Source organism: Gymnoscopelus microlampas (genome assembly GCF_963454915.1).
Source record: "Gymnoscopelus microlampas genome assembly, chromosome: 11".
Taxonomy (NCBI): Eukaryota; Metazoa; Chordata; class Actinopteri; order Myctophiformes; family Myctophidae; genus Gymnoscopelus; species Gymnoscopelus microlampas.
In genome coordinates, this window is record NC_139948.1 from 13,936,049 (window position 1) to 13,963,155 (window position 27,107).

A 27,107-nucleotide genomic window follows, 5' to 3' on the forward strand; every position below is an offset into this window, starting at 1 on the left:
TCCCGGACCCCCGTTGACCCCTGACGGGAGTACACGGGGGGCCGGGGGTCAACCGGGGTCCGGGGGTACATGTGGGTCGGGCTTGTAGATCTTCGATTTTCGCATAAGAATTGAATAAGTGTGGAAAAACTCATTGGTTTACAATTGGAGTCATTGGACTAACAGCTATTTCACAAAACTTGAAGAACAAGGCACTGGATTAATAAAGCTTGGCTGTTAGCCTGGTCCGGACCAGGCTAACTTCACAGCTAAATTTCCATGGTAACTAAGGTAGGATTGCTTCAATTTTCTTTCATGAAACATGAGTCATGGATAAACATATCCAGGTTTACTGGCTAAATTAATCTGCCAAGATAACTCAGCTTTCATGAAACCGATTCATGGCTGATCCTGGATAATTCAAGCCAGGATAGCTGGTTAAACCCGGTTTATCCCTAATCCAGGTTTTGTGAAACAGGAGGACACCTACGATTTGTTTGTTTACACATTATCTTTTCTATTAATATGTTGGATTCATGTTAATATGTATTTTCAGAAATGTAACCACTTAATCCCTCAATTCTTTGTAAACTTGACGTTTGGCTCTTTTCTATACCAAATCGACAAAATTAGCAGCAATAGCTGACAATGCGTCGCAGAGCAATGCATTGTCAGCTTGTTGATCTGCTATTTTTGTTGAATTGTCCCCGCAGAATAGGGGTGCTAGGATTCAAGTTCTTAATGTGAAACAAACAAACAAAAAATCACTCATAGATTTGGCGGGGCCCCTGTAGTAACTCTGCGGACCCCCCAAGGGTCCCGGACCCCTTGTTGAATGAAGACCCATGCTCTATAGTAATGATTACTATCAGAATACTAACTAAATATACAGGTTTTGAAGCCTCCCCTCACTAGAGCTCACACTTCATTTGTTACTTGATAAGTTAGTTGCTAAGCTCCTACTCCTCGCCTGAAAATGTATTTTAATCCTCCGCCTACTTTTGCACTTTGGTATAAAAATGTTTAGCGTTCAAGACCGCTCCTGAGCAGACAGACAGACAGTCTATACCCCCACCCTGAGTCTCGCCCCACCTCGGGCTCCGCAGCAATACACATACAGTACATCTCATGTTGTTCAATAAATGCTGTTTAACTTGAGCAGATGGTGTGGTCTGGTCTCTTACTAGTGAAATAGTGAAAGGGAAGAAAGACAAGCAACTGGAATTGAGTCACTCTGTCAGTACACAATAAAACCTTTTCTGTACATTTTCCAGCTAAATTCACACAGAATTTTGAGCATTGACCTGTGCATTATATGTTTTACATAGTGGTATTTTTTCTCTGTATTTTCATGTTGATTTGAACGGTTTGGTTGCTACTATGAAATTAATCCAAGGACCCCAACGGAAACAAGTCCACAAGGACTTTTTTGGTCGGACCTTTTAGACAAAAGTATTATAAATGTAACTGTGTTGTTTTACATTCTTTTGCCTAATAACAAATTCAATCAATCAATCAATACATAACTTTATAAACTGGCCTTTTATTCCACAGAGCATGAAACATCTGGATAGGTATACAGTAGTTCAAAAACATTGCTGACTGATTTTCAAATGTCTGAAGAGTGGACACAAGCCAGTGGAACTGTACTGTGCGTTATACTTGCTGGGGCAGTTCTACAAAATACACAGCTTTTAATTGTTAATACTCGCCACATAACTTTGTATTTTCAGAACTGTGATGAGAATGATTCCTTTTCAAAATACCTGAGCATCAAACTCATCTAGGTAAGTGACATCTGTGAAAACACTGACTTCTCACTGAAAGGCTACAGTACACAGACACAACATGACAGGCTAAATCATTCATCTTGTGTTTTTATCTATTTTATTGATCTCTCTTCCGGGGAGTGACAGGGCTTTCTCTGTGGCGGCCCCCTCCCTCTGGAATGCACTCCACTTAGATGTTTGAAATTCCATTTCTGCTAAGCAGCAAGCTAGATAGGATCATTTGGTTTCCAGAAGGCCTTATTTATGTGTCTGGAGGGGGGGAGCAGGATATTCACTTTATTTCTCACTCATTTTCAGCTCTTCTGATCTACAGACTGTTAAGCCTAATTTATGTTCCATTGTTAGCTTGTAGGTTGGCTATTTTCGACAAGCATCGTGCGACAAAGTATGAATCGGGCTTCAGACGGAAGCATTTGAAAATTGTGTGAGCCAACAGTCTATCAGAGAATAATGAGGAAGTGGCTGGGTCCTTTACCACTAGTAGGCGGTCAGCATTCAAAGAATGAGGAAAATACAATGAATGAATTTTATTTGTATAGCGCTTTTCCAAACATAGTTACAAAGTGCTTTGCATACATGTTAAAAACAGCAAACATCAGCAAGAGAAAAAATAGAAATAATAATTAAATAAAAAACAGCATTTGTAGTCAGCCCATAAAACAACCCAGCAAGCACAGTCAGGACCCGGACGAATCAGTGACGTCTCGATTGGGGCTAGATCCAGTCAAACCAAGACTAGTCAGATCTGGCCCAGAATATAACCTTATTTCAACTAACATAAATCCCACAGACAGAATACTTTGCCACTGAAAACGACTCAGTGGCATTAAATAGTTGTAATATTGGTCAAATCACGTATTTTTCAATCCTGGTCTGTTATTATTGAAAATAACAGACTGTTATTATTGAAAATAACAGACCGGAAATGCTAAAGTTATTAGCTCAATTCGACGCTAATATACTCGACCAAGAAAGTCGCTCCAGACGCGAAAATTTACAGGTGTTTGGCGTTCCGGAGGGGGTGGAAGACGAGGCCACATCAATAAACTAATTTGTGGAGAAACTACTACAAGTCGGCTTGGAGCTGCCGGACACAGAGCCTCTACAGCTCCAGAGATCACATCGTTCCCTGGGCCCTAAGCCACCCGCAGAGGCGCAACCTAGATCCATTGTGGTCAAATTTCTCAGCTTCAAAACTAAAGAAATGGTGCTCCAAGCGGCGTGGCAAAAGAAAGGATTCACGTGGCAAGATCATCGAATTAATTTGGATAATGATCACCCCCCACGCATCCTTCAAAAGCACAGAGAATATACTGAGGTACGCAAGGTACTGAAAGATCAGAAGGTAAAATTCTAAACCCTCCACCCCGCCCGCCTAAGAATGGATTACAACGAGGGAACCAAGACCTATGACACGGCGATGGAGGCGACGCAGGACATGGCGAGAAGAGGCTTCCTTGTCACCGTGATCCAAACCCCGGAGACGCTAATGGAGAGAATTCGACTACTGACATGAAGAACACCCGACGTGGGACCGAGAAACGAGCACCTCGCCCAAGGACCACACACTACAAGGAGAAGCTGCAGTCTTTCAGAAGAAACATACCACCACCTGAAGTTACAGAGAGCATTGAGGAGGAATCTTAATGACAGACGGGTGAGATGGGGGAAATCAAAACAAAAAAGATGATGGACGACCTGTGGTAACTTAAATTAGGATTTGAAATTGAGATTGGTGAGTCTAATTACAGCAAATGTTGTTCTTTTTTTTTCATTTTTTTTTTCAATACAGTAAAATTATTTACCAAGCCGAAACATTTAAAAAATAGAAAATCGGACTAAGAAACATGAGACCTAACTATGTTGTAAACTTTAAGGACTCCCCCTCCAGAGAGGGGGGTCTACCCCTGAACCTTGTTCAGGGTTGGTGAAGGGTCGTAGTTGAGACCTCTACCTTGGAAACTAGAGATGCACCTTTCATTCTACCTTGTATGTTTTTGTTTTTTCATGTCTGGTGCATATTTTTCGTTTTGGGGATGCTTTTCAATGTGATTTCACTGTGATGATGTTCATGCTGGGTATAACTTAAATGCAGGATATAAGGATAGTTTCATTTAATGTAAATGGTCTGGTTAGTCCAATTAAAAGAGGAAAGGTACTTTCAAAATTACAAGAGGATAGGGTACAAATAGCATATTTACAGGAGACCCACCTCAATGATATAGAACATGCTAAATTGAACAAATCAGGTTTTAAGCATGTATATTCATCTTCCTACAAGTCCGGCCATAGGAGAGGGGTGGCCATACTGGTATTGCGCTCGCGAACTGTGAACATATCAGAATTTAAAGACAAGGACGTTAGATTTATAATGATAATAGGGAAGATAGAGGGGGCTACAGTGAGCCTGCTGAACGTGTCTGCCCCACCAGGTAGTGATTGGACATTTTACAAGCAAATATTTGATTTAATGGTGACAGTCACAGGGCATCCTCATCAATGCTGGAGACTATAATTTCCGTTTGCAACCACATCTTGATGCTTCTGGGGGCAACCCGGAGCCCAAACCAATAAGTAGAAAAACTATTGCAATGATGAAGGAAGTTTGTAGATGTCTGGAGAGAAATGTACCCGACCAGCCGAGACTATACTCACACGTCAGGTTAGATTACATTTTCGTGTTCAATAGAGACCTTCATAAAATAAAATGTTGTGACATAGGCCCAATAGCCCGGTCAGATCACAGTCCTATTTATATGACCATATGCCTGAATGGGAAACCAAGGACCACACTATGGAGGTTCAATTCTAGCATTATGAATAATCCAGCGACTAAAGCGAATCTGAAAAGTGATATTGAAACATATCTTGAGCCGTCAGTGCTCTAGGACTGCCTTAAGGCGGTTTTGAGAGGCAAAATCATTGCCTTTACCGCTTTAGCTAAGAAACTAAGGAGACAAAAAATACATGATTTGGAAATTAAGTTAAAACACCTACAAAGAAACCATGCCAATAGCCTGGATGTAGGGGTGAAGGAAGAGATGAGGGAAATAAAGAATTAATTGGATGACTTGGGCACGCAAGAAATAAAAAAGAAATGACTATTCACCAGACAGCGGTATTACGAAGTGCGTCTTTTAGCTTATAAATTGAGAAAACAACAAGCCGACAGTACCATCCACAAGATAAGGAACCCTGAGTCTGGTGTAATAGAGAATAGTCTAGAGAAAATCAAAGAAAGTTTCAACACTTTTTATAAGAAATTATATTCACAGCCACAAACTAATAATGAACTCTAAATTGACTCATTCCTTACATCTCTTGATTTACCCACTGTCACAGAGAACCAAAACAAAGAATTAATAGCCAAAATAACAATAGAAGAAATAGAATCGTCCATTTCTAGACTGAAGACAGGGAAATCGCCAGGTACAGACGGTTTCACGGCTGAATGGTACAAAGGGCTGAGAGAGGTCTTGACTCCAATTCTTCTGAGAGCGTTTAACTGGGTATTGCAGACGGGAGAGACTCCATCCTCTTGGAAGGAAGCAATAATTACAGTCATCCCAAAAGATAAAGAAGAGTGTGACAACTACCGACCTATCAGCTTATTAAATCTAGACTACAAGTTATTCACATCCATACTGACACAAAGATTAGATAAGATTCTACCTTCAATTATCCACAATGACCAGACCGGTTTTATTCGCCAGAGACAGACACAGGATAACATTAAAAGATCCTTACATATTATCAGTCATCCGGAAGTAAATTGCGAGCTGATAGTATTGGGTCATAATGCCTTTCTTATTAATTGTACATCGTGCAAGTACAGTAACGGTATGGGAAGCAGGTGGTCACAGGCAGAATATTGAGACATTTTTGTGGAAAGTTTGGAGGTAGTAGGCCATGTGTGTGCTTGGAGACCCTCCACATACACTCAGGTAGACTCCATGCGTGTGCTTGTCAATTAATGTGGCAAGATATTTAATGTATCTGAATGTGTAACTACCCTAACCAGGGGTCATCAACATGTCCGTACACGGACACGTTGTCCGTGGCAAGACTTGGCCCATTTTATTTAATGGTATTTATTTTTAATAAATACAAATTATAGTCTATTTTTTTTTCATGACAATGTAAAAACATACGAAATATTCACAATCTAATCTTTGAATTAAACTTGGTTTGAATAATTTGGGTGACTTGTAAAGTGTCGGGATGACAAGCTCATTAATATGTTGCAGGAGATTTGTGGTATTGTACAAGGTACTCTACATGATTGCATCAGGTGAGGACAAGACAGTTAGAAGTAATGTTTGATAATAGCTAATAGCAACCTGAAAATAGCAAGATGTGTGTTTAATCCTTTGTTGGAGAAACCTTTTATGTTTTAAGACAATGGATTCATATGTGGTGTGGTTAGACAATTAAACTATGAAAAGATTGAAAATAGATCTGTTCAGAAGGATCCATTTGCTACAAAAGCAAAGGAGGGCCGAACTGGACAAGTAAAGCTTGTTGAGAAAGATTTTCACCATTGAGAGAAAGAGTTTCAAAGTGTCCAAAAATAACAATATTTAACTATAATAACACTCCACAATCATAAGCAGTGGAAAGCCTTGATCCACAGCCTGCGGTCCACAATCACCATCAGACCTCCGGCTTATACATTTGCTCACCTCTGATCAAAGTTAGGAGCCCTTGCATGAACCTAGTTGTGACACTGCATTCTTTAAATCCTGTCATGCCCTTTATCCTTGTCTAATCACTCATCATGTACGTACAGTATGATGTACGTGCATGACACAACTGTCGAAGCTACGATTGGTATGGTAGAACTGGTAGAACTTGATCTGCACCTGACCTCAAGTAACACTGTCCTCCGATAATAACCATATGACCCGCACCCAAATGGCCCTTTGCTCATGTAATGTGTGATGGAAGCACTAACTGTACTGATAAGAACCAATTATTGAAATCCCAAATACGGAATAGACCACATTTAATACTGTCTTAGCCTCCTGGCAGTCTTAAGGTTTTCTTCAGAATATGTAACCTATTTAACCCTGGCATCCCCATTTTGGGCATGTCATTATAGGCTAAGCGAATAAATAAATAATTAGAAACATTTCTGAAATGTTTTGAAAATACCAGATTTACAATCTCTCAACATGTCATGATGTATTGTGTTGTGAGCTTGTAGATTGGCATTTAAAACAATGGCTTATATTTATTTGTTATTCAGTGGTTAATGAAGATATAATATCATTGTAAAATGTTCCTAATCTGGTAATATAACTTGGGGAACATAGGCCTGGGAAACATAGATACGCTCCCGTCTACGGCTCAACAAAGACACATGCAAACACAGGGCTTAAATAGACAGGGAAAAACAGGGCACATGTGAACTCAACAGTCAATCAACACTAGGATAGGCTGGGGAACTAAGAAAACACAGGTGGAAACACTGACAAATCACAAGACTGGTTAGACAAGGCAGGTACAGAATTACAGGTGTAGACAGGAAGGCACAGAACACTACTACAAAATAAAGGTACACAAGACCAAGGCAACAACAGAGTAAACCAAAACCAACAGAAAAGCAATACATGACAAATACAGAGCAACAATCCTAATAAGTCCAAGACCTTATAAGGGCAGTCAAGGTCTAAAGGCTGAGGAGCAGAGTGTGACCACCATCAGACCTTCAGCTTATACATTTGCTCACCTCTGATTAAAGTTAGGAGCCCTTACATGGAAGTAGTTGTGACACTGCATTCCTTTAAATCCTGTCATGCCCTTTATCATTATCTAATCACTCACCATGTACATACGGGTGTATGTTCTTGACTCTGACCTTTCTTTTTCCATTGATCCACATATCCTACATCACTATGCAAGGATCTAAGACTGTCTCATCAAGACATCACCGTAATGGAAAGAAACCACAACTATCGAAACTACCATACCAATCCAAAAATAGTTTTGGATAGTTAAGGTAGAACTGGTAGAACTTGATCTCCTCCTGACCTCAAGTAACACTTGTCACGGTGCAGGCCTTCGGCCCCGCCCCCATCCTCCTCTCTGACTGTGTGCCTTTAGCCAAATTCCAATACAGAAAATCTCGGCCACTCGCTCACTCCCACTCGGTCACTCCGACTTCGAACCGGAAGTAGTCAGGTTCCAATTGCTTCTTGGAGGAGGCGAGTGGAGGAGGCGAGGAGGCTCTCCGCTTCCGCATTGAGCGAGTGTACATTACACTCGAGCTGCCTCCACAGCTCCTCGCGGCAGACTTCCGCATCACGTGTACAGGTTATTTTTTGTTTTTTTCCCCTTCTCCCGTGACGTATATATGGTCCTCCTCCACATGTGGCCACACAAACAATGCTTGAAACCCGAAACCAGGCCGAAAACACCTCACATCTAGTGCCCACGTAGCGCCCACTTGGCAGCGTCGATCACTGGTGTAGCGACATGAGGGCCAGTGGGGCCGTGGCCGGGTCAGTGAAGATTTGCCAGAAAAAACATTTCTGCTCCGACAACAATAGACACAGCCGCCGGCCGCCGGTCACGTTACTGCAGTGATACATTGGCTTCCCCATTCGCAACTTTTACAAAGCTAAAGCTGCGTATCAATGGTCCAAGTGTAACCTGTAAAGTAGTCTGTCGTAGTCTGTAGGAGACATAATAATGTCCTAGGAGGAGTCTAAAAGAGAATGGATCCTGGGATTCATGAATGAAATTACAGAGGTGAGTAAATAAGTACATGTACTCAAGTACTGCACTTTTTGAGGCATGTGTCCTTTACTGAATATCTATATCTAATTATATAAACGACAAGTTACTTCCGCGCGCCGCTGACGCTATAGCCACAGCTCTGTAATCGAGTAAACACAACGGCGACACAGCACAGCTCGCCAACACACTAGCCACGTCGGACTTTCACAATTTACGGGTGCGTAGGGCACCTATCATTGCTCACTTCACAGTTTCCACGTCGCAACATAATTTATTCCACTCACCACATTACGGACAAAACGGAAGGTGAATCACTTTCCTACCGCTTAGCGTGCGCACCACCGACACCGAACGGCGACGGCTTGAGCCGAACAGAGCCGAAACAACACGAGCGGCCGCCATTGAACTCTGCCCATCTCCTCCACAACAACACACACGCAGCTCCTTCGCTTCAACCCCCCCCCCTTCTTACGTACCTCCTTTGTTCCACCCAGGCCGTTACTTTCACTTCACTCATGTCTCCATCACAATATGTCCGTCCTTCACGTGCCATGCACACCCCAAACACAAAAACACACGGCGACGGCCACAGTACAGCACCATAGCACGCTGGCAAATCTGGTGAACAAACCAGCCTAGGTTCATGACACCAAAGGACTCGACAGTGATGTCATCATTATGCAACCCGGAAGTACAAATACCAAGGATACGTCAGTGATGTCAGTCGGGTTGCCACGTTCATGCCAGGTTTTCAAAAACAAGCGACAGAAAAAAGCAAACCGTGCTTGAAAAAAAAAAAAACAGCCGAAGGGGTCCGCCATGTTCCAGGGGGGTCCCCGGGGGTCCCAACACTCACAGGGGGTCGACGGACCACCAGGGGGTCCGCGGACCACCAAGTTAAAAATAAATATTAACATTCTTTCCCAATTTTTTTTTTTTTTTCTTTTCCTTTTGGACAGTTTTGCTCCGGCGATTTCGGTACCCCAATATACACGCGCCCACGCTGGGCCCCGTGCGCGGCTGGGGTTGAGGGGGGCGTAGCCCCGTGGCGGCAGTGGCTCAGGCGTAGAGTGGCCGGGTGAGTGAACTGGAAACCGGAAGGTTTCCAGTTCGATCCCGGGCTGGGGGGCTCCCCCAGAGTTAGTGTCGAAGTGTCCTTGAGCAAGACGCTGAATGCCTAATTGCTCCCGATGAGCAGGTTGGAGCCTTGCATGGTTTCCTCTGCCATCGGTGTATGAATGTGTGGTGTGTGAATGGGTGAATGTAATGCACAATGTAATGTAATGCACAATCTATGTAAAGCTCTTTGGATAAAAGTGCTATATAAATGCACTATTTACCATGTATATATTGTAACTGCCCCTCGGCCTTGTAAGTATGGGTAATGATGAGACAGTAGAGATGCTGTTTTATTCTCTCCGTAGCACCGTGAAAACTATGACACAAAAATATACATGAATGTCAAGTCTAAAATATCACAAAATACAATAGTCAATACACAAACAGTTGACCAAAATAACACAAAAGTTATCCAAATAAGCATGAAATTGACAATAAACAAATAATATACTTCTTAATGGTACACATTAACCTTTGTAAACAAAATATGCCTAGGAAGACATAATACATCGGATACATTTCTCATGGTTGGCACTGAAGTAGTCTCGCGTTACCAGACTGTTGCCTCTCACAATTTTCAAATGTTTCCGGTCATACAGTCTGGGACTCGGAAGCTCTGATCATGATTAGAATATAAACCGGATGTGGAGCCTCCTCTCCATTTCCGTTTCGTCTTTACAGTTGCGCAAATTTATCCTAATATAAATACAAATCATCTAAGTATACATAGCTTGCTGCTTAGCAGAAATGGAAATTAAAAAGTAAAGTGTAAAGATATTTTAAAATATATTTTCGTGAACGGAAGTGCCAGTTTCCTCTCTCGGATTTTGGGAGTTGTAGTTCCAGACTCTATAGCATTCAGAGATTGTGGAATAGTTGTCTGGCTACGCGAGACTAGCACTGAAGTGGTCATTAAAGCAACAAAAAACGATCTTTTTAACTGGAAAAAAACACAAACTCTGGCACACTATGCAATGTTTAACTCACAAACCTCAATCCGCCTTCCAAGGGGTGTTAAACATGCAATTAGAACTAATATTTATAACTTGTATCTCTGACAAAACTTCGTTATGGTCTGGCAGTCGCCATCTTGGTTTTTATAGCACTCTCGCGAGATGCCCACAATGTTACCATGTATTGACTGAACTAGAAGCTCGGCCCCGCTACGCGGGGCCTCGCGTCTAGCCCGCGGCCACGCCCACGTAGCGCCCGCGGCCACTTGGCAGCGCATATAAGTGGCGTAGCGTCATGAGGGCCAGTGGGGCCGTGGCTCGGTCAGTGAAGACCCTGTAGCGCGGATGATATGTGGCATAGAGGGGCAGATTTTAAATCTCCAGAGGAAACATCCATGGGCTACCATTGGTTCAGCGATGTGTGCGGTCGCCCTGCGGCCCCTCCTCCTCCACCAATGTGCAGTATTGAGAGCCCTGACGTCACAACATTTGGAGCGATGGGCACTGCACTCTGGTTGGTTACACCTAGGGCCCACTAGGAACCCAGTTAAAGCCTGCATGGGCAAACCCAGTTAGGACCCGCCTTGGTCCCACACAAACGTGGCTAGTTGGGGCCCACCTAAGGGCCAGGTAGAAGCTACTTATAGCCCGCATGGGCATCGCAGTTAAGACCCACCTCAGCCCCACATAGAATTGCCTAGGTGGGGCCCACCTAAGACCCAGGTAGAACACACGTATGTCCCACAAGGGCATCCCAGTTGGGACTGAAGTGGATCCCGCTGGACATGGGGTCCATATGGTTTAGCGTTTAGCCCACCTTGAAACCATATGTAAACCAGAGGTTGCACATGAACTCTGCAGCCGCACTGAGGCACTCCAACACAAACACTCTGACATTAAGCTGCTTCACACAACAAACATCAGCACCACGCTGCTGTTTGTCCAAAAGACACAATATCTCCTCTCCCACCGACGTCATGTGTTCATTTATCGACAGCCGTACAGACTCCTTTTGACACATTTTACCTCGTTTATCCAGCTCTCACTGACTCTCCCCTAATACAGTGGTTCTCAACCTGTCGGTGGGGACCCCCCACAGGCCAATGTTAAAATGGTAGCACTTGTTCCTCAACATAGTGTGAATGTGCGTGCAAAGTTGACCGTAATCGGACGCTGCATTCATGATTTGCGGCATTTTGTTCTAAACGGGCCACTCCTGCAAACTTTAGATGTGAATCTTAGCCAATCGGGATGGAATATGAAAAATTAAACAGATCCGTCTTGATCACATGACTATAGAGATCATGTGTACCGATTTGCGTGAAATTGATAAAATCGGAAGGAGTAATGTAAAGAAATATGTTTTGCATAAGTCGGCCTCCTGGTGGCGCTATAAAAGGTAGATGTGAAAAATTCAGGGCAAAGGTTTTTTCTTGACCTTTAGAGAGTGCATATACAAAGTTTTACACAGATTGGTGCAGTTATAGGTGAAAACACAAATCGGGCTGTTATAGCGCCACCATGAGGCTGATTAGAAAAATCGCAAGTGGAATTTCTTCCTCGGTATAGTGGGAATGTGGGTACAAAGTTGCACGGAAAGTGCATGCTGTGTTCATAATTTTAGGCATTTTGGTAAAAACGGAGCAGTCCTGCAAACTTTGGAAGCCATTTTTAGCCAATCAGGATGGAATATGAAAAATCTGAAAGACCCGTTTTTTTAGCGGCGCTAGCGGCTCCTGCTCTATACCTGACTTTGTCCGTGTTCACCGTCAACGTTCTGATTGGTCAGACACGTCAACAAAGTGATTGGTCAAGCTTCACGTGACACGTGGCTATAAACACATTATAAACACATATCGATGACAAAATGTATCAAAGGCGCCGCTACCTTCACACAGGGTGTGATTTTTAGCGGTGCCAACCGCTCTACGTTTGACTCTGTCTGCGTGTCCGTTTGTTTGAGCACGGGACGTCCGTTTGTTTGAGCACGGGATGAGCACGGCAAAGAAGCAAACAGCTATAACTTCAGTTTGCAGCATGCCACCAAGTCCAAATTTGGTATGTGGACTTAGACCACCAATAGGGACGAGCATGAATTGATGACGATATCAAAGAGGGGTCCAGGGACCCCCAGCGCCCGTATGAGCACGGGATGAGCACAGGATTTTAAACAGCTATAACTCCAGTTTGCAGCATGCCACCAAGTCCACATTTGGTATGTGGACTTAGACCACCAATAGGCACGAGCATGAATTGATGAAGTTATCAAAGAGGGGTCCAGGGACCCCCAGCGCCCGTATGAGCACGGGATGAGCACGGGATTTTAAACAGATATAACTCCAGTTTGCAGCATGCCACCAAGTCCACATTTGGTATGTGGACTTAGACCACCAATAGGGACCAGCATGAATTGCTGAAGCCCCGCCCCCTCTGTCTTCCCATTGGCTGGCCTTCAAACAGCCATAACTCAAGTTCGCAGCATGCTATGGAGTACAAATTTTGTACATGGACTAAAGCCAGCAATAGAGCATCGCAGTTGCGCAGAATCCGGGTGCCGGAAGTAAATACTCAATGCATTTTTCCCATTGACTTTTCCAAAAATATTTATATCAATGAATTTAAGCCTAGAATCAAGCCATCCAGGATTCTGGTGAATCATGACCATAAAACCTTTTTTTCTGTGATTTTTAAAATTTTATATTTAATGATATGATATACTATGTTTAATAAATACCCTTTGTTTTGCCGTTTTCAAAAAAGATTTTTCACAGAATCAAACGTTTTATGGTCACGATTCACCAGGATCCTGGATAGCTTGATTCTAGGCTTAAATTAATTTATATAAATATTTTCGGAAAAGTCAATGGGAAAAATGCATTGAGTATTTACTTCCGGCAACTGGAAGTGGGCGGGAACTGCGACGCTCTATAGGGACTAACTGTCATTACTTAAGCCCCGCCCCCTCTGTCTGCCCATTGGCTGGGCTTTAAACAGCCATCATTCCAGTTTGCAGCATGCTACCAAGTACAAATTTGGTAAGTGGACTCACACCACCAATAGGGACGAACTGAAATGCGTTAAAGCCCGCCCCAAAGGCACCGCTTCCTTCACACAGGGTGTGATTTTTAATGACTATAGAGATACTGTGTACCGATTTGCGTGATGTTTGGACAGTAGGAGTACTGTGAAAAAATGTGTTTTGCAAAAAGCGGCCTCCTGGTGGCACTATAACAGGGAATTGGCTTCCAGGGAGTGTGTGTGCACAGTTTCGAATCTTTAAAGAATCTTCAAAAAGCATAAAAGTTGGCACACATGTCCCTTGGGTCATCCTAAGACATCCTAGAAGGGGTGCCCAAAAAAGTCTTCAACAGGAAGTGAGTTATTGACAAAATTGAAAATGGCCGCCTGCAGTGTTGGCGATTGGCTCAAAAAGCCTATAGAATCTCCAAAAAGCATACAATTTGGCATATATGTCCCTTGGGTCATCCTAACACATCCTAGAAGGGGTGCTCAAAATAATCTGAAACAGGAAGTGAGTTATTGACTAAATTGAAAATGGCCGCCTACAGTGTGAAAGATGATGCAAGATACCTAAAGAATCTCATAAAAGCATGAAATGTGGTACAAATGTCCCTTGGGTGATCTGAACGCATCCTACAAGGGGTGCCCAAAGAGGTTTTAAACAGGAAGTGACCGCCTAAAGCAGTTGACACAAAATAAAACATAAAGGGACGTCATAAAAGTGTATCATTTGGTACGTACAATACATTGAGTGCTTCTTAATATATCCTAGAAGGGGTTATTTATTTGTTTGTTTGCTTGTTTATTAAACTTTTTAGGAAGGGACCATGTTGAAGAAATTCTAAATGGCTGTTTAAACAGTTGACCACGGCAGTCTGCATATTATGCAGACTCAATACGACAGGTTATGCAGTGCATAACCTGCCGTATTTTGTAGTCTACCTTCTGTTTTCATTTCTACATCATCTTATTTATTTTACTTTCTGCATTATTTTTTTTTATTTTACTCTTTGAATCTTCTTTATTTATCTAACTCTCTGCATATTCTTATTTATTTTACTCTGCATCTTATCTTGCTCTGCATATTCTTATTTTACTCTCTGCATCTTATTTATTTTGCACTTCTCATGTATTTTCTTCTTGATCATTACTGTTTTTTTTGTGATTAGTTTTTAACTACACGCATTCATGTGTGCCATTTCGCAATTACCAGCACATTGGCATAATGCTCTGCAAGGTAACCCAGCATCCCAGCATCTACACTTTCTCGAACAGAAGGGCTCAGCTTTGGAGCCACACTTGAGTTCTCTACGAACTTTGGCAGCCTCTGGCAAGAGTGTCCATAAAGGTGTCCACGAATCAGCGACTTTAATCCATCCATATTTGTCAGGAGATGGTAGAGATTGCATAGCTTTCAGTGCTTCTGGACCAAATGCCAGATTGGCAAACTGCTCGATTTGAATGTTGTAGCAGTGCAGCCCGTGGGGGAGGAGTTTTTCCATTGAGAGACTATTACAACTTTTGGCACCCCTTAAGATGCATTCAGATCACCCAAGGGACATTTGTACCAAATTAGCATGCTTTTATGAGATTATTTTTTATGAGTGTCTTTTGCATCATCTGTCAACACTGTACACGGCCATTTTCAATTTAGTCAATAACTCACTTCCTGTTTCAGATCATTTCAGGCACCCCTTCTAGGATGTCTTAGGATGGCCCAAGGGACATGTATGCCAAATTGTATGGTTTTATGAGATTCTTTAGTTGTCTGTTGAGTCAATCGACAACACTGTAGGCGGTCATTTTCAATTTTGCCAATAACTCACTTCCTGTTTAAGTTTTTTTGGGCACCCCTTCTGGGATGTCTTGGGATGACCCAAGGGACATCTGCCAAATTGTATGCTTTTATGAGATTATTTAGTTGTCTTTTGAGTCAATCGATAACACTGTAGGCGGTCATTTTAAAATTTGTCAATAACTCACTTCCTGTTTAAGATTTTTTTGGGCACCCCTTCTAGGATGTCTTAGGATGACCAAAGGGACATGTGTGCCAAATTGTATGCTTTTATGAGATTCTTTAGTTGTCTTTTGAGTCAATCGACAACACTAGGCGGCCATTTTCAATTTTGTCAATAACTCACTTCCTGTTTCAGATTCCTTTGGGCACCCCTTCTAGGATGTCTTAGGATGACCCAAGGGACATATGTGCCAAATCTTATGCTTTTTGGAGATTATTTTGGTGTCTTTTGAGTCAACGGTCAACCGTTTAGGTGGCCATTTTGAATTTTTTTGGGCACCCCTTCTAGGATGTTTTAGGATGACCCAAGGGACATCTGTATCAAATTTCATGCTTTTATCCGCCGCGTAACGATTTGGCCATTTTTTGTGGTTAGCACCCCCTACTCAGACGGACAGACGGACGGACAGGGGGTAAAACATACTCTCGCGCCATGCCTTTCGGCCTGGCGGAGACAATAAAAAAACGAAAGTATACAGGAAAAGACCATTACTGCAACAAAAGTAGTCAACAAACTATACTATAAAACATTGGCCACATTGTCAAATAATATAAGAAAGAGGCAAACATGTTGAAAATAGCCGATCTACAAGCTTACAACGCCTCTCAACGCAGTAGCGTACGGTGGGTTCTAACGTGGACCGGGCCCCGTTGGCCTCTATGACGATACGCCCTTGTCTCAACGTGAGGCGTTTTGAGCTTGTAGATCTGCTATTTTCACAATATTGACTTGTGGAACGGAGTCAAACAAAATGGGGGGGTCCCCAGTTCAAATAAGATTATTTTGGGGGGGGGAAAAATGGAAACTGCTCTTAGCGTGACACGACCAATGAGGGTGAGCGCTTTCGTTGTTGCTAAGGTACGGTGTATGGCACATGGCGTCTCTGCCCCATAGCTTGCAGATCTCTCACACATGATTGGCGTAGGCTGCGTTGCCAGGTCTGACTTTTTGTATAAGCGATTTTGGGCTTATTTGGGCGCGCTTTTGGGCTCGCTTCCATAGACCATGGCAGTGCTTGTTTCTTTCCCGTGACGGATGTGGCAAAAAAGGTTGTGAAACGAACCATCCGGAAGTAAATTGCGAAATATATAGCACTTTTTGATTATTACAGAAGGAGACACATGTGAAGGTGGAAAATGAAATGTAGGAGATTATATAGTTTAGCATGAGCGATTTTTGTAGCAAGTTCTGTCAGATAACTCACGAAAGATTGAACCAATATTATAGACCGAATATATTTAAGCAATATAATAGAATGAGAATACAAGTGTGGATGTAATATTTTATTTTGGCGTTCAGGCTCTGCTATATTTTTTCTCCCTGCTCAGCACAATCATACAGCCATCATTAACCATTAAGAGCAGGGAGATAGATATACATAACAACCCCCCCTGGGGAACAGAACAATAGCAGAGCCCACTGGTGGTGCTGGGAGCAAACGCTGCCTACAACACCTATGAAACACAAAGCAGACAGAACACAGATGAAGGTGAGCTTAAATAACCCGCCCGATTGGACAACTGACTGACGTGACTGCCACGTCAGAGTATGACGTACTGTATGGGTCTTCATGACGCTGTAACCAGCCTCATAGAATGAGCAATGCATGTAACCTATCTCGAGTGTATGCTGCCAGAACTAACTCGCAGGCTACGTATCATTTGTGAGAGAATTGGGCCACTCCTGTGGCGGGGGGCTCAATAGAAGCATTGGGGTTTGAGAAGGAGACGCTCTCGAGTAGAAGGATGTCCAAAACAAATGGGGAAACGCTGCCACCTAGTGGACCTTTTGCAAAACACACAAAAAACAAAAACGAACCATGGCATCAGTAAATAAACAGCTATCGATAAAAAGATAACTATAACTAGCAAGTATCAATAACCTTTAGTTGGTGCCACCAACTGGTATATATTGATATTTTGTATATATGTAAATGACCACCAACTTGGTGGTCATTTACATATATTGTATACACATTACACACACACACACACACACACACACACACACACACACACACACACACACACACACACACACACACACACACACACACACACACACACACACACACACACACACACACTTATATGATGATTAATTATGTCATATGATTATTATATTTTTATAAGATATATGATCGTATAATAATCATGAGGCACGTAATCATTATATTTAAAAAAAAATCGTATAATAATATAATGAATCATCATACATCTTATTAATGAATGTGTTCACAGACAGACAGACAGACAGACAGACAGACAGACAGGCTAGATGTAGATAGATAGATAGATAGATAGATAGATAGATAGATAGATATAGATATAGATATAATATCCGTTTTTATGCTGATGGATAGATAGATAGATAGATAATGTATTTGTTTGTACTCAAGTACTGTACAAATTTGAGGAGTTTTCACTTTACTGGATTATCTTCAATTTGCAGTACTTTTACTTGTACTCCATTACATCTGCGAGGCAAATATTGTCCTTAAGTAAACTGTAGATGTGTATAATTATTACAAAACCTGCATTAACCACTTTATCCCTATATACTTTGGCTATTTGAAAATAGCCGGTCTACACGCTCACAACGCGTGGCTTTGCGACTTGTTGTGAGCTTGTAGATCGGCTATTTAAACCGGGGGACAGACTCAGTGAGCCTGATCTCCAGGGGCAGGGCATTCCAAAGTGTAGGGGCCCTGAAGGCGAAGGCCATGCGACCTTTTAATGCCCATATATGGGCATTAAAAGTTCAAGGACTGACAGATACATAGACCTCCATATATGGGCATATCAGTCGGATCGGCGGTGCGACGTAGGTGTGCGGGCCGAGTAGCGGCCCGAACCTCTAGTGTTAATAAAACAACAATACAAATTAGTAAAGGTTGAACAACCTGTCTTCATGAACATTTGAACAGTATCTACAATATTTACTTGACGCATACGGTACTGTACTGTACCATACCCAAACCCCTGAGAAGTTCATATTAGCATATAGTTATGTTCCCTTAGTACATCTGCTAGTAACACATTAAACATAAAAAATGAAATTTTAGGCGCAGAAGGAGTATTTACAGCTAAAGTCATACCTTTACAACCTCATTGTGTCCAAAACTGTTACTTTTCAGGATAAAATGTCAAATACAGCAAAAGTAGCAGATCTACAAGCTCAAAACGTGTCACTTCACGCCGTGTTTGGAGCTTGCGGATCTGCTATGCTATGCTATGCTTTTGTGTGACACTATAGTGTGATCAAGTAGGGCATTGATTTATGAAATAACACAAAAAGTAAAAAAATATGGAGATATTGGAGGTTTCTGCCCGACAACAACAATATCATAATCATAATCACATAACAAATTGTACTCATTAATGGTCAATAAGTTGACTGTAAAGTCCAGTATGAAACACATTGTAAACTTTACAGTGTACTTCTTACTTACTTACTTAGTCCTCTTGCACTTCTTATAGATGAGGCAGCGGGGCTGTCATCTAAGGCGTGTAGAGCCAATCGTAGCAACCAGGTTTCTCCATCTGGGTCTGTCGTGGGCAAGGTGTTGAGCTTGCAAAAACACACATACACAAACAGATTTTCAGCAACAAAAATGGGACACATTGTGTCAGCTTTTAGTTGAAAATGTATAACTTTACCCTGTGTTTACATAACAAAACAATAGATATTCTTTTTTTCTTTTTTTTTAACCAATGATTTCCCTCTATACCAGCAGTCATCAGACACTGGAGGGGTGTTGTGGTGTTTGCAGAAACACTCTTGAAACACCAAACACACTGTTTATTTTGGTGGACGGGGACCAAAGACATCCCTGTCTACCAAAAACAAACAGTGAAAACAACAGAATACAACAAGAGGGCAATGTGTTTTTGCTTTTTTGGCCATTGGCCTGGATATCACGTTGGTCCACAAAGTAAAAAATATATAATTATCAAACAAGGCAGTGCCGATGGAGTTTCTGTTAATGTATTGAATATTTGTCGCCTCAAATATTTTCATAAACATACTGTACTGTACCGTACTGTAACTTTAAAAAGAGATTTGTTTGTAACTCGAGGAAGCCCTTTTTGTTTAAATTCAACATGCAGCACGCCCTCTTGTGTAGAATAATAAAACAGCTCTACTGTATGTGAAAGTTTGATTAACAGGTGCATGTCATAACAGTAACCTAATTTCAGCTCTTCTTAACATTCCTGAATGTTCATAACAGTGGCGTCATAGGTTGTGAGCTTGCGAGTCCACATCATGGAGTTCTTCACCTCTGCCTCGTCCTTGGTTTTTCAATAACTGGACACCTGATTGATGATTGATGTACTTTATTTAGAAAGATATGAGAACAACAGTACATGGAAGTACAAATTCACAATACAAGGTCTACTAAACTGGAAGGCTCATAAAGCACTAAGCTTGTTTAAAATGAGATCCCACACACACACACATCATGATGACATAGTATAAGAGACAGACAGATATACACACTACTATTCAGAACGTCTAGGGTGACCACCCGTCCCGAAAATTCGCGGGACAGTCCCGAAATTGGACCCTCTGTCCCGCATCCCGCACAAGCAGAGCAATGTCCCGGAAATCAAAGATATGGAAAAAAGAAATTATTTTGTTTTGATAATAAATCGGTAAAATCAGGCAAAAATAAGAATTAAATAACACAACCCTAACCTAACCCTAATCCTAACCCTAAAACCGAAATAAAGAAACCAAAAACTGGGAAAAAACGAACCCAATCCGCCCCGCTTTACGCACGCGCGGGGGGGTCCTCATGCACACGCGCGCAGCAGAAACGGGTTCATCTGTCCCTCAATGGGCCTGTTTGAAGGTGGTCACCCTAAGAACGTCTTACATTCAGCTTACAGGCTACTGGAATGAAAAGTAAAAAATGTGTACAAGAGAAAAAAAAGGAAAAGTTCGGGGAGGGGTGGTTGGTGGGGGGGGGGGGGTTAGGTGAAGACTTTGACAGGGGCCATTTTCGATTTGCAGCCTCCTGAAGGTGTTTCTTTAGGGCAGTTTTGAAAGTGAATAGGGTCTTTACTCCTTTATAGGGCATTCCACATTTTTGTTTTTGTTGTATCATGAGAACGAGTTCATTCCCTTTGTTGAGACAAATCTGGGTTGAACAGGATCCGTGGAGCTGCCTCTGGTGTTATGATCGTGGACTTCATTTACGTTCCCATCCCAATGTTGTGGCGTATCTTGAAGACCAGGCCCATTGTAAGTTGCTGTACTCTGTTCTCAACCCTAAGCCATCAAATCCTAGCAAAATTAGCAGGGGTTAGATGGGTTTTGTGTTTGAGGCCAAGAAGTAGCCTTTCTAATTTGTTTTGGGATGTTTGGAGCCTTGTTTTTAAGGCCTTGGTGGTGTTGCGATACCATGAGGTGCATGCATAATCGAAATGACCTTGTATGAGGGCCCCTGCAAGAATCATCAAGGTATTCTTACTGACTAGAGAGGCAATCCTATACAAAAAGCGTGTTCTTTGGTTGACCTTTTTGATCACTCTCTGTGGATTATATTGCCAAAGCATAGTCCCCTGCCAAACATTATTAATAAATAACAGCCATCCATTATGGGCCATTTTAAGAGGATGACATGCTTTTTCAAGCACTATGTCAAGTGAACCTAACAAACCTTCATAAAATACCGTTCTGGTCTCACATCAGCTGATTCAGCCAACCAACCTAAGCCTATAGTAGCCTAATTTATACTCCGTAGTATAACAGTGTCGCTTGCCAAAGAATATTTTGAGATGGAGGTCCGCGGCCAAATACAAAATCATTTTGGGGGTCTTTGACATGCAAACGTTTGAGAACCACTAGACTACACCCGTGGAACAGTTGGAGGCTAGTACCAGAAAGACAGAAGGATGCTCAGTGATGTGAGAGGGAGGAGGATAAATGATAAAGGAGTGTGAGGAGCAGAGGATGTGGCGATAGCGTCCACGCTGGGTGAAGATGTGGTGGTAGTGTCCACGCTGGGTGAAGTGGTGCTAGTTGGAGACAACAGGCTCCCCACTGTATTCACCAGGAAGGACTGGAAGCGGGTCGTCTTGGTGAAAACCGATGGTGATGATGCCTTTCCCCGCGTTTGATTGCCGCTGTCGGAGACGGTCAACACCGCAGTCTGGAACCAAAAGGCACCCTGCTTACACATCAGAGGACCTCCAGCATCACCCTGTAGAGGCACACAGTTGATTCAGTACATGGTTAAACCAAGTTATCGACTAAATTGAATATTAAAAAAAGAAATAACTGACTTACTCAAATCAAATTTGGGGGGAAACATTGATTTATATTTGTCTTTTTTTTCTCGTCTCATTATAGACAAAACATTTCAACGATACCATAAATAATCGATTTAATAGATTATGAAATTAATTTTAATACATAGATTTGTTGATACAGTGTATAACAAAAACACATCTCGATTGTTTGATTAATCGAAAAGGTAAGCGATAGAATAATCGGCAAGAGAATTATCGATAGTAGCTCTAATTTACTTCAGCCTAATTCATAGGCCTACTCTACAGTGTCGCCTGCGGAAACAGATTTTCAAGTGAAAAACGCACTGCATCATGTCGGGTTTTCCCGTTTGAAAATCTGTTACCGATGTTAAAACCATGTGACAAAGCATGAATTGGCCTTTGCATACTGCAGTGTGGTATCCAAAAGAGAAGCTCTACCTGCTGCAGTGTCACAGCTCCTGTACATATGGAGTCACTACTAGATGAGGCGTTCCCACAATCCACCACAGAGGTCTCAACCTCCTGTAGATCTTGTTGCTCTGAGGTTGGGAAGACAGAAGAGGAAGCCAAGAAATTGACACTGTTTAACCTGGACAACTATACACATAATCCACAGCATTCATGTAAATATACTTCCAAAAAAGGTATGTTTCACATAAGTTGAACCATTTTGAGTATTGCTGCAAATTAATGGTACAATATAATGCCTCAAGGTCTGAATAAGAAATGAAAAATAAAATGAGCAATTTGTGTGGTAAAGTTCAAAGACTTGCCGCTCTATTCTGTGCCAAGCTACCGTACCAGTTAACCATTACCCGCGATTTTCTACCCATTACCCGTGAAATACAGATAATGGAGCTGGCGTTGTCCCTAAACGCTATTCTGCACCCGTTATACCTGTTCTCCATTATGCCGACCCCGTTATTTGCGGGTGGAGGCGTGCCCGTGGGCGTGTTGTTGCTATATCCCCAAAATTGCCATTCTGCCCACACTCCTTTGGGAAAGCACACAGCGGATTCTAAAACCACACGCAAGAGCGCACAGACTGCAATGGATTTGTGGAGACGGCCAGGGCGCACAGCCCGCACCTCTCTCTACTAGGCCATTATTGTCAACAAATCTCTGTGATTCTAATTTTGCTATAATCAGCAGAAGGGAGGGTGTCAATTCCTTGTGTCAATTGTGTTTATATAAGATGATAGTCTATTTAAAGAAGACAATCTATGCATCGCGCAATGCAATGCTCCAATTTACACACGTCAGTTTTATTCATCGATTACGCAGGAAATAATTAACTGGTTACAAAAATACAAAATTATCTCTAATCAGTAACATGTAGGTGATACTTTTGTCTATCAAATGTGGTTTTATTGAAAGGCAATCAAAGTCCAGACCTTAGAAGCCAAACATCGGGTGTGTGTGCTCCATGTAAGATTCCCACTGTGCGACTGTAGAGTTGTTGCCAGAATTTGCGAGAAATAATTAACCAGGTCTATGAAAACAAGCCCAAAAGAAGCGACTATAATAGGCCACATGAGCACTTCAAACCTATACATGTTGTCCATTAAACAATGTGCATATGTATATATGTTGGCGCAGTCTTCGCAGTCTTCTCTTAAAGGTAATGGCATCTGGCACGGTGATTGGTTTTATCATTGTAACGCCCAAACCACACCTAAGCATAATGTAACGGGTAGCGCAGGTGTTTAGCGGGTAAGGGAGGTGTCCCAGAATAGCAAATAGGACCCTTGAAGGAATAGGGCCCTTGAAGTTCAAGACTGAGTATAAATTTCTATCGTTGCATTTTCAGTCAAAAATGACCCCAGCCCAATTTAGGGGGTGGGGTCAAACTCACCTCCTCCTTCTCCCAATCCCCAGCCCACTGCCCAGCACGTAGAACCTGCTGCGAAGGTGTCTGAACCAGTGTCCACGCAGATTGGTTGGATGTGGTCAGAGAAGGTGGGCTGGGAAGCCAGTTTGAGAACTGCCACGTTGTTGTCACCGGTCAGCGTGCTCATGGTGATTTCTGTCAAAGTCAGAGTCTGTTCAAATGGGTTGGCGCCATTCTGCTTCAGACGGCCCAGGATGACGGTCCATTCGGACACATCAGGTGAACTGAGACAGAAAGGGTTAACTTAGTGAAGGGTGCTGCACTGCTGTTTGAAGACACACATTTCCATGCATAGACCAGTGGTTCCCAAAGTGGGGTCCAGGGACACCTGGGGTCCTTGGGGGGTTCCAGGGGCCCCCAGCTAAATGAGATAATAAAGCATCAATATCAGTCTAAACACTTAACCCTATTTTATACTTTTACAATTGTCTCAATGTGACGCCTTATGAGTTTGTAGAACTCCTTTTTTACATTATTTTTTCTTGAAACATTTTGAAAAAAAAAATCTCTTTTGGGGGTCCCTGGCACAAAATCTTTTCAGATAGGGGTCTGCGGCCAAATACAGTGTACAAACACTGTAATACCACCATGTGATCTGAAGAAAAACTTACTGATAAAGTAATTCTAAATGATTAAAGATGGCAATGCAAAAACACTATATTATTGGAATGGCTGTATAGCTGAGTGGGTGGAGAGACCATCTGGGAATTAGGTCGCCTGTTCCACCTTCAGCTCGGCCATTGTGCTTGTCAAAGCTTCTCTGAGCAAGAAGACTCTACAGCTCCCCCACATGGACTCCTCAGAGCCATCTGGGAAGCCATCAGCTGGTTGAAGCTCTAAAAGCAATTTCCCGTCCCCGGGTACCAGAAACTACCACCTTTCCCATTTCCCCTTAAAGGGGCTACACCATGAATTTCATTTTTCTTTAGGTTTATAGTATTTTTGGGCTCCCCAGAGTCTCTTGTACCCAAAAAAATATTTTTTTTTAACATTCAGTCATTCATGCTCATTTCATGGATTTCCTGAATGGGCGTGTCAGGCCATTTCAGAATGGCTGTGCAAGTGATGTCACTTGCACAGATTTTGCATTGACGATGGCCAGACAGAATTGCTCAGTAGCTCCCCCCTGCCCAATAGGACGTTTTGGTATTGCAGCTGAAAAAGCTTGGAATGACAGACAGTCAGATTGTGAGAAAAAATATCTGGATGTTTTTTAGGCTTACAACCTGTATAAAACGTATTAGGGGGCAATATTTATATATAATATATATTTTTTTAATTCATGGTGTAGCCCCTTTAAAGTAGTTATGGGGAACGAGGAAAGAAATTAAGTAAACTTGGAATGATAAAGTACATTCCATTTTATAATTTATTTAGTTCGATTTCCTTTTTTTTTGTGAATTCTGGTAAATATTTATAGATTGTAAACTCTTTAAAACTACAGCTGATATAACAGTGTATAATATTTGTACTTTTGGTTGTTATATTGGCAGAAGATATATTGTTGCATGCCTCTGCTTTCATGTCACACAGGGTAGGTAAGACTGTCAGAATTGTAATGCGTTACCTCGAGAAGCAGCTGGCATCACTCATGACAAAGTCGGCTGCCATCAGAGTCCCACCACAGACATGTGTACCATTCTTCTGTAAGCTGGCCATCCATGGCCACAGACCTTCTGTTGTCACTAAGGCGGCTCCACCAATACGAGTGTTCAAAGGGGCACTGCCACAGACCAAAGCTAAAATGGAACAAAAATGTAAGAACTTTTAAAAGAAAGTCTACAGTGTCTTTTTTTCTTCTTCACAGTTTTGGAGAGTGGTAGGCTACTGCAGTATTAGTAGTAGTAGTTGTTGGTGGTGGTGGTAGTAGTACTACTTAAAAATTGTGAAAACAGTTTGTACAGCATTTATACCTCCACCAATAAGACATCATACCAGTGTTTTTTTATATTAACTGCAAACTACATAGCGCTTTTGATCATGTTTATAAGAGTTGGCCTGAGAGAGCTTATCTAATGTTTGTCATGTGATGTGAGGCAGCCAAGTGAGAGTTACCAAAAACATTTCCTATAATGGCATGCTCTTTAATGTAGGCCTTCTTACTCTATCTAAGCTGTGCACGGGAGCGTGTGTGTGTGTGTCCGTCTTTGACAGTGCACCTACAGATTTCGCCCAAATGTCACGCAAATCGGTACACAGTATAGTCATCAAAGGAAGGAGTTCATAGCATTTCTGTCGCGCTAGTTCTACTGAAACTCCAACTCTGTGAACCCCTCTTTGCAGAGCTTATTGTTATATTTAAATGTTCTTAACCTTAATGAGTCTGACCCACTATAAATCAACCAAAATATGGGTCAACTGGCTAAGTTAGATGAAATGAGCAGCCTTAGCAGTGAATTATTGCTCTTTAGCCAGGTAAAAGACAAAAGAGCATTTTCATGTGGTGATTTAGGTTGTTTAAGGCCACTCACGTTTGGATGTGGTTGTAGGAGGGATGGTGTTGGTAGGTGTAGTTGGTATAGTTGGTGTAGCTGTTCCGATTGGTGGCACGCCAGCACAGGTGACGCTCAGGTCACTGTTAGTCCCAGAGGAGGTGAAGGTGATAAATCCTGGCTGGTCGCTGGTGATCTGACTGTTGATCCAAGACTGGTACTGAGACACTCTGGCGTAGACTCCAGGGGTATTAGGCAGGGCACAACCCACACCGAAGCTCACTATTCCAGACTGAATCCAGCGGGCACCTTCTTTGCTCACCATTGGGCCTCCGGAATCTCCCTGTAGGGAAACACATACTGCATTAAAACAATGAGATATTTCCAGGAAGAAATACTCACAATGAACACAACCAATCAAATGATCACCTGACATGAGTCCTTCCCTCCAGCACTAAGTCCAGCACAGATCATATTGCCAGTGATGGAGCCCACTCCAAACAGTGGAGTGTAGTTGCAGTTACACTGTCTGTTCCCCACCACTGGAACCTCCACCTCCTGGAGGTTTTGGGGGGAAGGGAGGGCAACTAGGTAGACACAAAGTTAGTTTCATGAGCAAATGACTATATCAAATGTTCTGTTATCTTTAATCAGAGTCAACTGAACCGCTGCATAACGGTGATGACTACCTGATATGAACATATCTCCCATCCTCTCTTTCTGTACTGCACCATTTATAATATACTTGGCTTTAAATGGCTTAGCTCCTAACTACTCTGACCTGCTCACTATCTGTAAACCAAACCAGATCATCAGGCACTGAGATAAACATTGAATTTCTATCTAAATCTCTGTGTGTTTAATTCATAATTTAATTATCGACCA

The 27,107-nt window shown here is 42.2% G+C and overlaps 1 protein-coding gene across 1 annotated transcript in view; it reads right to left on the minus strand.

Annotated features, from left to right (window-relative positions):
* Nucleotides 1-27,107, minus strand: part of LOC311054965 (uncharacterized protein) — a 110,103-nt gene that overhangs the window by 24,225 nt on the left and 58,771 nt on the right. Inside the window, 2 exon segments of the mRNA XM_084071013.1 lie at nucleotides 26,349-26,565; nucleotides 26,652-26,809. Of these exon segments, the coding sequence (XP_083927139.1) occupies nucleotides 26,349-26,565; nucleotides 26,652-26,809 (375 nt within the window).